Below are 13,353 nucleotides of genomic sequence, written 5' to 3'. Positions count from 1 at the left end.
AGCTGACTTTCCTCACTATGTATTAATGGCTTTAGGGGTATTTCTATCAGTATATTAGATACAGCAAACACTTCTCAGTGTATTATTTATCAGCTCATTCCCTTAAAAACAAAACAGCTACTAAAATATTTTCCATTTTACCAGTCATTGAAGTTATTATAACTATTATTACTGAGGATAATCAATCAATCAGAATAGAGCTGAAAGGGATCTTGACAGTCTTCTAGTCCAACCCCCTGCACAACCAGGAGATCATATACCCTTTCAGATAAATGGCTGTCCACTCTTTTCTTGAAAGCTTCCAGTGATAAAGCATTTACAACTTCTGAAGACAAGCTGTTCCACTAATTGTCCTCACTGTTAGGAAGTTCTCCTCAGTTCCAGTTTGCTTCTCTCCTTGATTAGTTTCCCTCCATTGTTTCTTGTCTTGCCCTCTGATGCTTTGGAAAATAATTGACCCCCTCTTCAAAAGCATCAATCAATCAATAATCCATAATTAAATCCACATTCAAAGACTGAAAGGCTAATAATTCATGTCATAACCAAAGACTTAAGAATTATTAAGGTAATCAGAAAATATAGGCAATTTCTACCCGGTTTTTTTTTTATTTGAATATTTTGATCCGATAAATTCAAATTTTTCAAATATCAAAGGAGTCCTTTAGGAATTGCTCCAAGGACTCCAATCACGATGGCACGACAAATTTCTTTTTTTGATAAGCATTATTATTTAAACTTGCATGCAACTCTACTTCCAATGATTCCGGGCAGTTGACAATAATCAGAGTAAACCCCAAAAACAAAATATAAGTCAGTAAGCGGAACAGACCGGTTGGAACCAACCAAAAGGAGTGAGGTAAAACGTTAAAATTAAAGCTTGCTCTTTGTTCAGTTGGCTGTTTGGTTAATAAATATAGTTATTATGATCCTTTACACTCCTAGATTACTTATTTTAGAATAATCGCTGCCTTACGTATAGGAATAAAATATTTTACGCGTGCCAACAGAATATATTTAAGCATTGCCTATTGCGATTAATTTGCAAACAACGCCGCACGATAGACATTGTTCCAGCACTAGGCTCATTGATCTATACCAGGGGTAGGCAACCTTGGCTCTTTTATGACTCGTGGACTTCAACTCTCAGAATTCCTGAGCCAGCGAGGCTGGCTCAGGAATTCTGGGAGTTGAAGTCCACGAGTCATAAAAGAGCCAAGGTTGCCTACCCCTGACCTATACGAACGCGAATAAGTGCTCTTAAGTATCACGAAACCGAAGTACAGCGCCTTCGCTTACACACGAACTCTTTTTGTGTGTGTGCGCGCGTGTTTTTCGAATGTTCTAGTATTGTCTCTATTGGCTGGGTAAACGTCCCTCCCCTCTTTCGTTCTGCTTATCTGCTCTTGTCCTCGGCAAGGATTGGTCAGGCCTATATGGAGGCCTTCGTTGATTGGTGAAATGTGTTTTGGCGGGTTGAACCGTGTTTTTTGAACTCTGATTCAGCTGGAAGTGTTCTTTTGCTCAGACGTTATGTAAGCAAAACGCGCGGGAGCGGTTGGTCAGGAGAGCGGTTGGCGGGGAAGCGACCGCGGCTTTTCTCGTCGCAAACCTTAGTCCCCCACCCCTCCATTCTCCAACAGTGCGAATATTTTGAGGCGCTGACATTCCTTTTCTGGCTTGGTTTGACTTTTTGCGAAAGCCAGATATTCCGTTCCGCTTTTTTTCTCGCTTCTGAAGCCACCATGGATCTCGACTCTTCCTCTGCTCTCAAGGTAAGCTTTTCTGTCTATCCTGGGCTTCCCTCCTTTCTTCCACTCTTTCTGACGCGATTTTTCTCTCTTTTATTTGTTTTAATTTACCTTGAAACTGATTGGGATCAGAATCCTTCTCCCACTGATTGGTTTGAGCTATATTGAAATTATGACTCCCATCATCTGTATCCCATTTGAATGACTGTTTGATGGACATGGTAAGGTAGTTTAAGGGATGCTGACTTACTCAGGGTTATAAGTTGGATCCAGGTCATCGTATTTGAGTCATAAAATAGAAAATAAAAAAGTTAAAAAGCCTCTGTTTTCATAAACTACGTTTAATGAAAAGAGGCTTAATTTGCAAAAGCTTATATCTAAGAGCAATAAAAGCCAGACTTTTGCCCAAATTTATCTGATATGCCAATTGCACCCTTTCCTAAACAAAGAATCCCTACTCATAGTTACTCATATCTTGGCCACCTTGTATGTGGGTTATTGCAATGTGTTTCACAGGAGGCTGCACTTGACCATCACTAAGAAACTACAGCTAGTCCAGAATGCATCAGTATGAGCATTATGAGCATATCTTCCTATACCTATGCAACATTTCTGCTAAGTAAGATGCACTGGTTACAGTTGAGCTTCTGGGTCCAATTCACCTATGGAGGGCTTCCTAAGGAACTACCGTTTTTTCATCATTTCTACATGCCCCTTAAAATCTAATCTATTAAGCAATATTATCTGATGGGAGTGTTGCATATTCACTAGGATCACTTTGAATCTATGAATGGAACTAAGATGTTTGCTTTCTGAATACACAGTATTTAAGCCTATTTTACAACTGACACTACAAAGTTTGTCTTTGTTCTATTATAAAAGATCAGGTCAACCTGAAATGGTTAACTCTCAAGTCTAACAGAATCAGCAAGGGTTTTTTCTTTCTTTCAGTTCCATTAGAGAAATAGAAATCTTTTTAAAGATTAATGAATTACATTGTAGAGAGGGGAATAATTTGGCCACAATCAGCTGGCAGACAGCAAGTTTCCAAGTGGGAGGCAATCAACTTGCCACCTATACTGCATGGAGGAGGCACAGATAAACTACAAGCACGCTAAATGGAGCAGGAGCCTTTTAAGGCAGATAGACCCTGATGATGTAATTGAACATCAGCTTTAATTGCAGGATCCAATATGGATCAGTCACAGGGACCAGAGGTTTTGTATTCTGAGCTTTTGGACTCGTTCTGGAGCCCATCTTCAAGGAACTTCTATCTAACTAGGGACTGACCCAGATTGGATCCTGCAACATTATTCAGGGACACACATATTCAACTTCATTTATGATCAGCTTTAGTGTTGCAGTTAATTATAATTATTAACTATATTTGCTGCTTATCTCACATAGGGCTACTCTAGGCAACTTATAACCATGAAAAAGAAATTTAAACAAAAGTAAAATAATAGAATAATAAAGAAAAAGAAAACAAGAAAGGATATTGATACAACTACTAAAAAAGATGGGTAAGTGGGGAGCAGACAGCTAGGGTGAGAGATAGAGTCTACTGTCAATCTAGCAGTCACCTCCAAAGTAAAGCTACCCCATTGAATCCCCAGGCCAATTTGCAGAGCCAGGACTTTAGGTTCTTATGGAAGGATAGGAGGTTGGGGACAGATCTTATCCTGGAGGGCAGCATGTTTAATCCTTAGAATATCTCTTTATCCTGTGTGTATTCTCCTACAGAGAATAACTGGGGATCAGTATTGACCCAATCATATCAGTTCTGAATGAGGAAGCAACATAAGATTGCATTTCACCTTTTTATCAGGACAGGACATGGAATGTACTTTGCAGTATGCATTGGACACTTTTCAATTTGATGTGAAGCTGCTTTTGTACAATGTTTATTTCCTGTAATACCTAGCCAACTAAGATGTTTAATCTGGAGCTGACCTCCAGCAGCATCTACCTCCTTATTCTCTTCAGTTTGCTTTGTTCATTCAACATTTAGCTCTGGCATATATGTTCTATGTATTTCAGTCCCACCTGAATTCCTATTACAAACAGGCAGGCATTTAGGGAATGAATTTCTCTTTGCAATTTTTCTTGTTTTATTTCCATTGAGATTCTTGATCCGAACACTAAAGTGAAGAAGACAAAGGATCATTCAAAGAAGAGGTTGTCTGTTGAAAGAATTTATCAAAAGAAATCTCAGTTGGAGCATATATTGCTTCGGCCGGATACATACGTTGGATCTGTGGAGCAAGTCACTCAGGTAAAAAATCTTTTTATTTGGGGGAAAGACAAGATAAATTGCCCTAAATTGTAAAATATTTTCCTAAAGTACTTTGTAATGTGCCGTCAAATTAAAATTATAATTAAGGTTTTCCTTGGCAAACTATATTTTATCAGCCAAGTAGTTTATAATTAATATCTGTTTGTCTTTGTTGCCACACTTGGAATACTGCAGTCTGTTTTGGTCACCACGATGTAAAAAAGATGTTGAGACTATAGAAAGAGTTTAATGAAGAGAAGGATGAGGGGTGACATGATAGCAGTGTTCCAATATCTCAAGGGTTGCCACAAAGAAGAGGAAGTCAAGCTATTCTCCAAAGCACCTGAAGGCGGGACAAGAAGCAATGGATGGAAACTAATCAAGGAGAGGAGCAACCTAGAACTAAGGAGAAATTTTCTGGCAGTTAGAACAATTAATCAGTGAAACAACCTGCCTCCAGTGTTGTGAATGCTCCAACACTGGAAGTTTTTAAGAAGAGACTGGACAGCCATTTGGGCAGTGGCGACGAACCTATGGCATGCGTGCCAGAGGCGGTATTCAGAGCCCTCTCTGGGCATGTGTGCCTCCGCCAGCCGCTTGCACAGGTCCATTAGGCCGCTGCCTGGAGCGGCAGCCCCGTCCAGCATAAAGGAGAAGTGGCCAGCTAGCAAGCTCGAGTAGAGATAGTAGAGCATGCCCAGCAAGCCAAAGGCCACCCCAAGCAAGGAAAGTCGGATCCCCATCAGCAGCATGGCCCTCCCTGTCCCAGCTAAGATTGTGTGCCTCTCCCCACCCTCCATCTTTGCTGGGCCTGGGCAGCCATGACACCGATGGGGATCCGGCTTTTCCCGCTCAGGGTGGCCTTTTGCCTGCTGGGCCTGGGCATGCTCTACCACCTCTACGTGGGGCTTCCTAGCCGACTGCTTTGCTTTTTCATGCTGAAGCTCTGGGCAGCAGCCTAATGGACCTGCGCGAGCAGCTGCAGTAGGTACAAGGTGCGCAAAGGAATGCGCTCCACCCACGGTGAGCGCACAGGGACCGGCAGCAGGGGCTGCGTAGCCCATTGTGAATACCAGGCTGGGCTCCAGCAGCAGTGCTGCAGCGGCACCAGTAGCACACGTAATCAGAGCACGTAATGTGGACCACCGGACACACTTACTCCATCCCATCTCCCCAGCTCCCTCAAGGGTCTTATCCTTGGCCTGCGGGTGGAGCACATTCCCCTCATGCACCTTGGTACCTACCGCAGCCACCAGCTGCTCACGCAGGTCCATTAGATCGCCACCCAGAGCTGCAGGCCCGCCCAGCACGAAGGAGGCAAAGCGGTTGGCTAGGAAGCCTCGCATAGAGGTGGTAGAGCACAACCAGAATGCAAAAGGCCACCCTGAGCAGGGAAAGCCGGATCCCTATCGATGTCATGGTGATCTGCAAGGGGGTCGAGGAGATAACCAGCAACGACATGCTCTCCAACTGAAAGCAAAAGCAGATGGGATGGAGTAGGTGCGTCCAGCGATCTGCATCACATGCCTCTTCCCTCCCCTACTCTGCCTGCTGCTGGAGGGCTGGTCCAGTTTTGGCAGTGGGCTGTGGAGCCCCAGAGTGCGCTGGTTGAGAGGCCAGTAGGCTGTGGCTGCTGACAGACACCGTTGGCCCCATGTGCTTGCTGGCCTCGGTGTGTGGGGGCCAATGGTGTCAGGTAGCAGCTGCTTCGCCTTACCTTGCCCCACGGCAATGCCCCCCCACTTCACCCCACAGGACAAGCCTCCTGCCCACCTCCCCACCCTCCAGAGATCCCCGGGATCTCCCCTAATCCTGCCTGGCCCCCACAGGCATCCCCCCCAAGAGCAACATTGAGGTGGCCATGCCCACCCAGTCTGCTGTGATCACTATAGCCACCTTGCCTGTCCCCCCTGAGGGCACCACAATGCTGATGCGGCCCTGGCACTTTGCGATAAATAAGTGGGTTTTGGGTTGTGGTTTGGGCACTCGGTCTCTAAAAGGTTCGCCATCACGGATATAGGGTTTCCTGCCTGAGCAGGGGGTTGAACTAGAAGAGCTCCGAGATCGCTTGAAACTTTATTAATATTATTATTATAAACATTTATTAAACCATTTATGATTAACGTGAACACAATTGTCTAAATTTATGAAAACTTAAAAGTATGCTTTTTAAAAAACAGATTTTTATTAAAATTAGTACACCGGTTATAATATATATTTCAGGGTACCTAAAGATATTTCAGCAGATAAATAAAATTACTCTTTTCTCCTTAGCAAATGTGGGTGTTTGATAAAGATGAAGGACTGAATTACAGGGATGTCACCTTTGTTCCTGGTCTTTATAAAATCTTTGATGAAATACTAGGTATGTTGACACGTGGATAAAATATTTTCATAGTGAAGGCATAAATATTTTATGAGAATATCTTTTTAGTTCCATAGTTGATGAATAACACTATATAAAGGTTTTGCAATTGAATTGGCTTTATGAAAAGGCTACAAAATGCTTGCTCTTGTTTGGAAAAACTTGTTGAAATTAAGTGTTTTATAAACTGAAGACTAAATTTAACTTGCAAGTGTTAGCAATCACTAAAAAATTGTATTCCTTTTTTTTTAGTCAATGCTGCTGATAACAAACAGAGAGATAAGAATATGTCTTGTATCAAAGTTACAATTGACCAGTAAGTCTTGCTTTAATATTATTTAATATTTCTGACTTTCATTGAAGATTGGTTCATTGGAATATAATATGCATTTTTCTGAAATTGAATCTGTGTTCTTGTAGATGTAAATAATAGTGTAATGATTAACATAGAATTTGACTTTCTGATCACAGTGTAATGAATTTGCTGTTGAGAGTTTCCTATCATTCAGTGAATAATATCTTTTTTTGTTTAATCTGGAGAGACAAGAAGTTTGCTTTGCAGTTCTTTGAATATCAGTTTAATCTTCTCTTTCTAGGGAGAATAATTTAATCTCTGTGTGGAACAATGGGAAAGGAATCCCTATTGTAGAGCATCAAGTAGAAAAAATGTATGTGCCAGCTCTTATTTTTGGACATCTTTTAACCTCCAGCAACTATGATGATGATGAAAAGAAAGTCACAGGTCAGGAAAAAAAACTGCAAGGCAGTCACTTTAAAATCTTTAATTGCCTCTCATAGGAATAGTTGCATCTGAAGTTTCACAATTATGTTTTTACTACACAACTGCAAGATGTGAATGATCAGGAAATCAAAATTTTATTCCATCTACATTCTGTTTTTATATTGCAATCTCTTCCACACAAAAAATACATAAATAAATGAAGCCTCTTATTTTTTATTGAGTGCACTGGAATCGGTGGTAGCTAAATAAGAGATGAGAAAACATGGATTATTTAAAATTGTATGTCTTAATTTTTACCATTTGTCTTATTGCAGAGATGGAGAACTGCCCCTATCTTGATTCTTTCACTTTTCTTTGAATATAGCAAAGGAGCAAGCAATGCTCTGTTTTTCTAAAAGCAACCATACATTTCTGTCTGCAACAGGATATGGAGTCTAATCAATTCTTTGTAGAAATATCACTGCATGCATGCATATTTGTGAAATAATTATATTGATTTTAGTGGGGGATTATGAGTAAACATATGTACCCTGTAACTGAAGTGTATATCTCTTCAATGTTACAAAATATTATTGTGTATAATTAATATTTTCCAGGTGGTCGAAATGGTTATGGTGCAAAGTTGTGCAATATATTCAGTAACAAATTTACTGTGGAAACAGCATGCAACGAATACAAAAAGCTTTTTAAACAGGTATAAGAGACTTTGCAAAAATAATTGATTTCACTGTTTTTAAATTATGGGCCCCAAATCTCCTAAATTTGTTTCATATTTTATTTTTTTCATCTATTTCAACATCTCAACACTTACAGATAAGCATATCTCAAATATTTAGTGATAAGTATAAGGGATGAAATCAAGATAGTTTGGGCCAACAAGCTACATACATTTTAAGCCTAGACTAGGAACTATATTCTGTAGAAGGAATGTATCCTCCCCCTCCAATATATCTAACAATTCTGTTGGTCTTGATTCCTTTGCAGACTTGGACTGACAATATGACTAAAGCAGGAAAGACACAATTGAAGAAGTTTGATGGCGAGGACTTCACATGTGTTACTTTCCAGCCTGACCTGTCCAAATTTAAAATGACTGCATTGGATAAAGATATTGTGGCTCTTATGTCTCGCAGAGCCTATGATATTGCTGGATCAGCTAAAAACATCAAAGTATTCTTAAATGGAAAGCATTTACCTGTGAGTTACTAAATGGGCAAAAATAAATCTGCTAGTATGCAAAAATTCACTGGCCTGGTTTTTTCACATGTTAACAGTCAAGGCAACTTTGTTTTTTAAAGTAGAAATATTTGCGCTTGTCTCTGTAGGTCAGAGGATTCCGTAGTTACGTAAACATGTACTTAAACAATAAAGTGGACGAAACTGGCAATGCACTGAAAATAATCCATGAAGAAGTTAATGACCGGTGGGAAGTATGTCTAACCATGAGTGAAAGGGGCTTCCAACAAGTTAGCTTTGTCAATAGTATTGCTACAACTAAGGTAAACATTTACAAAAGTATACAGGTCTATTGTGAATCTGCCATCTAATCATACTTTATCGAAGCATTCAGTGAAGAAAAGAAACTTTTCTTACTAAGCATCTATTTGTTGTGGTAGATGACTTGCAGCTTTTTTTTATTCTGAACATTTCTGAAAGGTTGAAATTTTACTTAAGTATCTAAACTGTTAAAGGTATATCCATGTTGTATAAAATAGAATAAAATAAACAATTCTGCATCTTGTGTTTTATTAAACTTAATCTTCCTGCCGTAGTTTAGAATTAAAATACATAGGTAATGTAATACAATCTCAAGATCATTACTTGAAAATGGACTCTAATTATATACTTTTTGAGGTTACATTGGAGTTATTTCTTAAGCTTTTCTTTGAACCTAATTAACAATGTAGATAAATTGTAATAAGAATTATAAAGAAATAAATGATTGATTGTTACAACAAGTACAGGTAGTCTTCGACTTATAATAGTTCGTTTGGTGATCAGCACTGAAAAAAGTGACTTATGACCAGTTTTCACACGACTGTTGTAGCCTCCCCGTGGTCATGTGATCAAAATTCAATTGCTTGGGAAATTGACTTATATTTATGACTGTTGCAGTGTCCTGGGGTCATGTGATCCCCTTTTGCGATCTTCCAACAAGCAAGATGAATGGGGAAAACAGATTCACTTAACAATATGACTAATTTAACAACTACAGTGATTAATTTAACAACTGTGACAAAGATTGTAAAATAAAGCAAACTCACCTAACAAATGTTTCACTTAGCAACAGAAATGTTGGGCTCAATTGTCATAAGTCGAGGACTTACCTGTGTAGCAAACTTCTAATAAAACAGATTTTACACAATAAAATTTGTGTAAATATTTTAGGCTACTGTACTAATAACTACTTTTATACGTTGATATGTCTGCATTGCCAAAATACACGTAATATCCTCTTAAAAAATGACTTTTTTTCTAGGGTGGCAGACATGTAGACTATGTTGCTGACCAGATTACCAACAAACTCATAGATGTAGTTAGGAAAAAAAACAAAGGTGGAGTTGGAGTGAAACCTTTCCAGGTATAACTCTCAAATGTTTCTTTTTCACCAATTTCATACTTATTCCAATTGAAAAACTTATGTTTAACGCTTCAGTCTTATACAAAAATAGTTAAATCTTTAGTAATTCTGTCCAGCTGTCCTCACTATGCTCCAATAATAAATATAGACTGGGTAAAATGGTGTGCAAATAAAGGAATATTTTCAATGATAGCATGATGGGATGCAGAAAGCCTGAGTGGGAGAAAAGTAATTACAAAATATATATTTTATTAGGACCGTGCCATACTTCAGATTTGAAGGCAAGAAGAGTCTTTGGAGCACATGAAGGCACTCGTATAGCATTTGTCTATTCCTTAAAATGAATGTGTCTTGTAATTCTGCAGTTGCTACATAATCTCAGGAAAATGTGTTAAAAAAAAGTTTCAGACAACTTCACTGTGTGTTCTTACATGCTCTTAAAATACATTTGTGCCTTTGAATCTAAAGCCTTGCATAACCTAGCTTTCAGATGGTGTATAGCATTTTAAGCCAATAAATGCTGCCTTTAGAAATCCTACTTTTACCTTGTTTTATTTAGTGATCTACCAACATACAATCTTTAATATTACCTGCTTCCTAATTCCAGATAAAGAATCATATGTGGGTATTCATAAACAGCTTGATTGAAAATCCAACTTTTGACTCCCAAACAAAGGAGACTATGACTCTTCAAGCAAAGAATTTTGGTTCAACATGCAAATTCAGTGAGAAGTTCATCAAGGGGGTAAGTACTAAAATATTTGCTTCATAATTTGTTCTGTGAATTCTGATGAGCAAAAAATGAATCAATCCAGGAATAAGACAATTCAGAATTCTTTCAACATCATTTTTCACTTCCTTCTAGGCTATCAGTTGTGGCATAGTGGAAAGCATTTTGAACTGGGTCAGATTTAAAGCCCAGACACAACTAAATAAAAAATGTTCTGCTGTTAAGCACACTCGAATTAAAGGAATTCCTAAACTGGATGATGCCAATGATGCTGGTATGTGTTCAAGTGTTATATTTGAGTTGATGGGTACAGGGATAAGTAATCCTTCAGCCCTTCAGCCACCTTTTTGACACCACAATAATTTTTTCAAGATGAGGATGCTGAATGCTTCTGGCATAACCTTTTTTGTGTCCTTTAAAACAATTGAAGTTCTCAAATGTCAGGACGTAATAATACTAAAAATGTTGGTCCTGCCCTTCCAGATTATAAGAAGGCTATTCACCTCTTTTGTAAGACTACCCTACTCCTAAATACAAGGTTCAAATTTAGTTTACATTTACAGACATGGTATGTAGGTAGTGTTGTGGATGATTAGGGTACTTGCGATTAATAGATAGAAAAGAACCAAATCTTCACTTTGGGGCAGTTTACACTGTAGACAAAGTTATCCTTAGAGTTTTTATAGCTCAGGATTGAAACAGGTCCTTGATGCTCTCTGAGCTTGGTTGTTTTGTTGTAGAAATTTCATTACCCGAACTACGTGACATCTATATATCATTCAAAGGAGAAAATAATAAGCCAAAAAAGGGAACAAAAAGACCAAAACACCTCCTCACCAGCAATCAACACCTAGATGAGCAGAGAGTAACACCAAGAGCAACACTAGACCAATGAACAAGAAGTAAACAATGCACCAATCAAGAACCTACCAAACAAGCTAGCAGTAAGCAGCCCAACCAAAAAAACTTCCAAGACCATTTCCATCAACGCTGACAGGGCAAGCCACTTGAATATAACATTGAGAACAAACCCCACTTTTTACTAGTACTGATGATGTTAATATAATAAATTATATAATAAAACATCTACAAGAAAACAACCAAGCTCAGGGAGCAGCAAGGACTCTTCAAAATTGTCCATCTCCTTTTTCTGAACCCCAGTTCAATTATGTTTTACCAAAACCTGAATGAAATCTCTACTTCTTGGAATCACAAGATTTGGAGCATCTATAGTGTACTATTAAATGGAGTTCTGGGTTATGATATTTAATTCTCTTTCAGGGAGCAAGAATTCTATCAACTGTACGCTCATTTTGACAGAAGGAGATTCAGCTAAGACACTAGCTGTTTCTGGCCTTGGAGTTGTGGGTAGGGACAAATATGGAGTATTTCCACTGCGAGGAAAACTTTTGAACGTACGGGAAGCCTCCCACAAACAGGTTAGTTAGCAATACTTGCAAACATGTGGTCCTTATAGGTAGTCTTCAACTTAAGATCACAATAAAGCCCCAAATTCCCACTGTTAATCAAGACAGTTGCTAAGTGAGTTCTGTCCCATTTTACAATCTTTTTTGCTACAGTTGTTAAGTGAATCTGGCTTCCTCACTGACTGCTTGTCAGAAGTTCATAAAAGGAGATCACTTGGTCCCACTGCAACCATCATAAGTATGTGTCAAATGGATGAATTTTGAACATGTGACCCTTGGGAGGCTGCAGTGGTTGTAAATGTGAAAAATAGTCATAAGTCACTTTTTTCAGTGCCATTGTAACTTTGGTCATTGAATGGTTGTAAGTCGAGGACTACCTATATTTGAATTGGATTTTTTTTTAAAAAAAAAAAATGTTCTGCAAAGCTAGAAGCATTAGCCTTCATTTAAATTTTAGCTCAAAAGTGCATTTATAAAACCATGCAGTGATTAGTTCTTGAAGTTAGAGTTTTATTGTTCTTCAACAGTATAATGACTATTCCTCTACCCAAGTGAATCTTCACTGTGAAATGTGACTGTGTATATATAGGTTACTTGCAGTACCTGGAGGGGTTTTTTTTTTCCCCTCCCCAAGTTATGCTGCTGAGAATCAGTAATAAAATATCAGGAAGAATGTTTGATTTTCTTTGTTGATAAATATTTGAAATAGGAAAACATTCTTTCTTCTCCCCCCCCCCCAAAAAAAAAAACCAGGCTAAAAGTATCACCCCTACTCTTTTTGATGATATCTCATTTATCCAGCCATCTGCTTTGAGTTGCCATCAGCTATTGACTAAATGAATAGATGGGTTGGGTTGACTGGTACTTAGCAATGCCGTCTCTCCAGGGTTAAAGTGAGCAGAATAAATTCATATTCTGAATCTAAGAAAATTCTGGGTTTTTTTCAGATAATGGAGAATGCTGAAATTAACAACATCATTAAGATTATGGGGCTCCAATATAAGCAGAGCTATGATGATGAAGACTCGCTCAAAAGCCTCCGCTATGGAAAGATCATGATCATGACTGATCAGGTCAGTCAGTCGTAATGCCAGAGACACTGATATTGTATTCAGGCAAAAGGGACTTCCCAGCCAGTGTTTTCCAAAGCCTTCAATTGATATAATATGTCTCTTCATTTAGGTGTTCTGGATTTCATATTTTATTAGTTTATCAAAATATAAAATATAGAAATACAAAGAAAAATGAAAATAGTGGGAGAATAGGAGAGGAAACGGGGAACAGAAAAAAAAATCTAGGGTAAAAGAGTGAAAAAGAAGAAAAGCATTGACTTCCAAGTCCTTTTGGTGTAGTAGAATGTAACATACCTCCTCAACATTTTACTTTAAATAATAATAACCATTTCTATAACAATAAACCTATCTAATCAGCAAAACCCAAAATCAAAGTTTCATTTTTTTTTCCACCTAAGGCACAAAGTCCAAA

The 13,353-nt window shown here is 38.5% G+C and overlaps 1 protein-coding gene across 1 annotated transcript in view; it reads left to right on the top strand.

Moving 5' to 3' along the window:
• Positions 1–1,536: 1,536 nt before the first annotated feature.
• The window catches only part of TOP2A (DNA topoisomerase II alpha), a 35,541-nt gene continuing 23,724 nt past the window's right edge, over positions 1,537–13,353 (top strand). Inside the window, exons 1-13 of the mRNA XM_015832276.1 lie at positions 1,537–1,772; positions 3,874–4,023; positions 6,298–6,388; positions 6,641–6,704; positions 6,985–7,130; positions 7,727–7,824; positions 8,115–8,327; positions 8,456–8,629; positions 9,610–9,711; positions 10,319–10,456; positions 10,577–10,715; positions 11,723–11,880; positions 12,816–12,941. Coding sequence (XP_015687762.1) covers positions 1,743–1,772; positions 3,874–4,023; positions 6,298–6,388; positions 6,641–6,704; positions 6,985–7,130; positions 7,727–7,824; positions 8,115–8,327; positions 8,456–8,629; positions 9,610–9,711; positions 10,319–10,456; positions 10,577–10,715; positions 11,723–11,880; positions 12,816–12,941 — 1,629 coding nt within the window. The 5' untranslated portion in view covers positions 1,537–1,742. The remainder of the gene's footprint in view (positions 1,773–3,873; positions 4,024–6,297; positions 6,389–6,640; positions 6,705–6,984; positions 7,131–7,726; positions 7,825–8,114; positions 8,328–8,455; positions 8,630–9,609; positions 9,712–10,318; positions 10,457–10,576; positions 10,716–11,722; positions 11,881–12,815; positions 12,942–13,353) is intronic.

Source organism: Protobothrops mucrosquamatus, unplaced genomic scaffold (assembly GCF_001527695.2).
Source record: "Protobothrops mucrosquamatus isolate PMUCROS unplaced genomic scaffold, P.Mucros_1.0 scaffold1, whole genome shotgun sequence".
Classification (NCBI taxonomy): domain Eukaryota; kingdom Metazoa; phylum Chordata; class Lepidosauria; order Squamata; family Viperidae; genus Protobothrops; species Protobothrops mucrosquamatus.
This window is presented reverse-complemented; position numbering and strand designations above follow the sequence as displayed.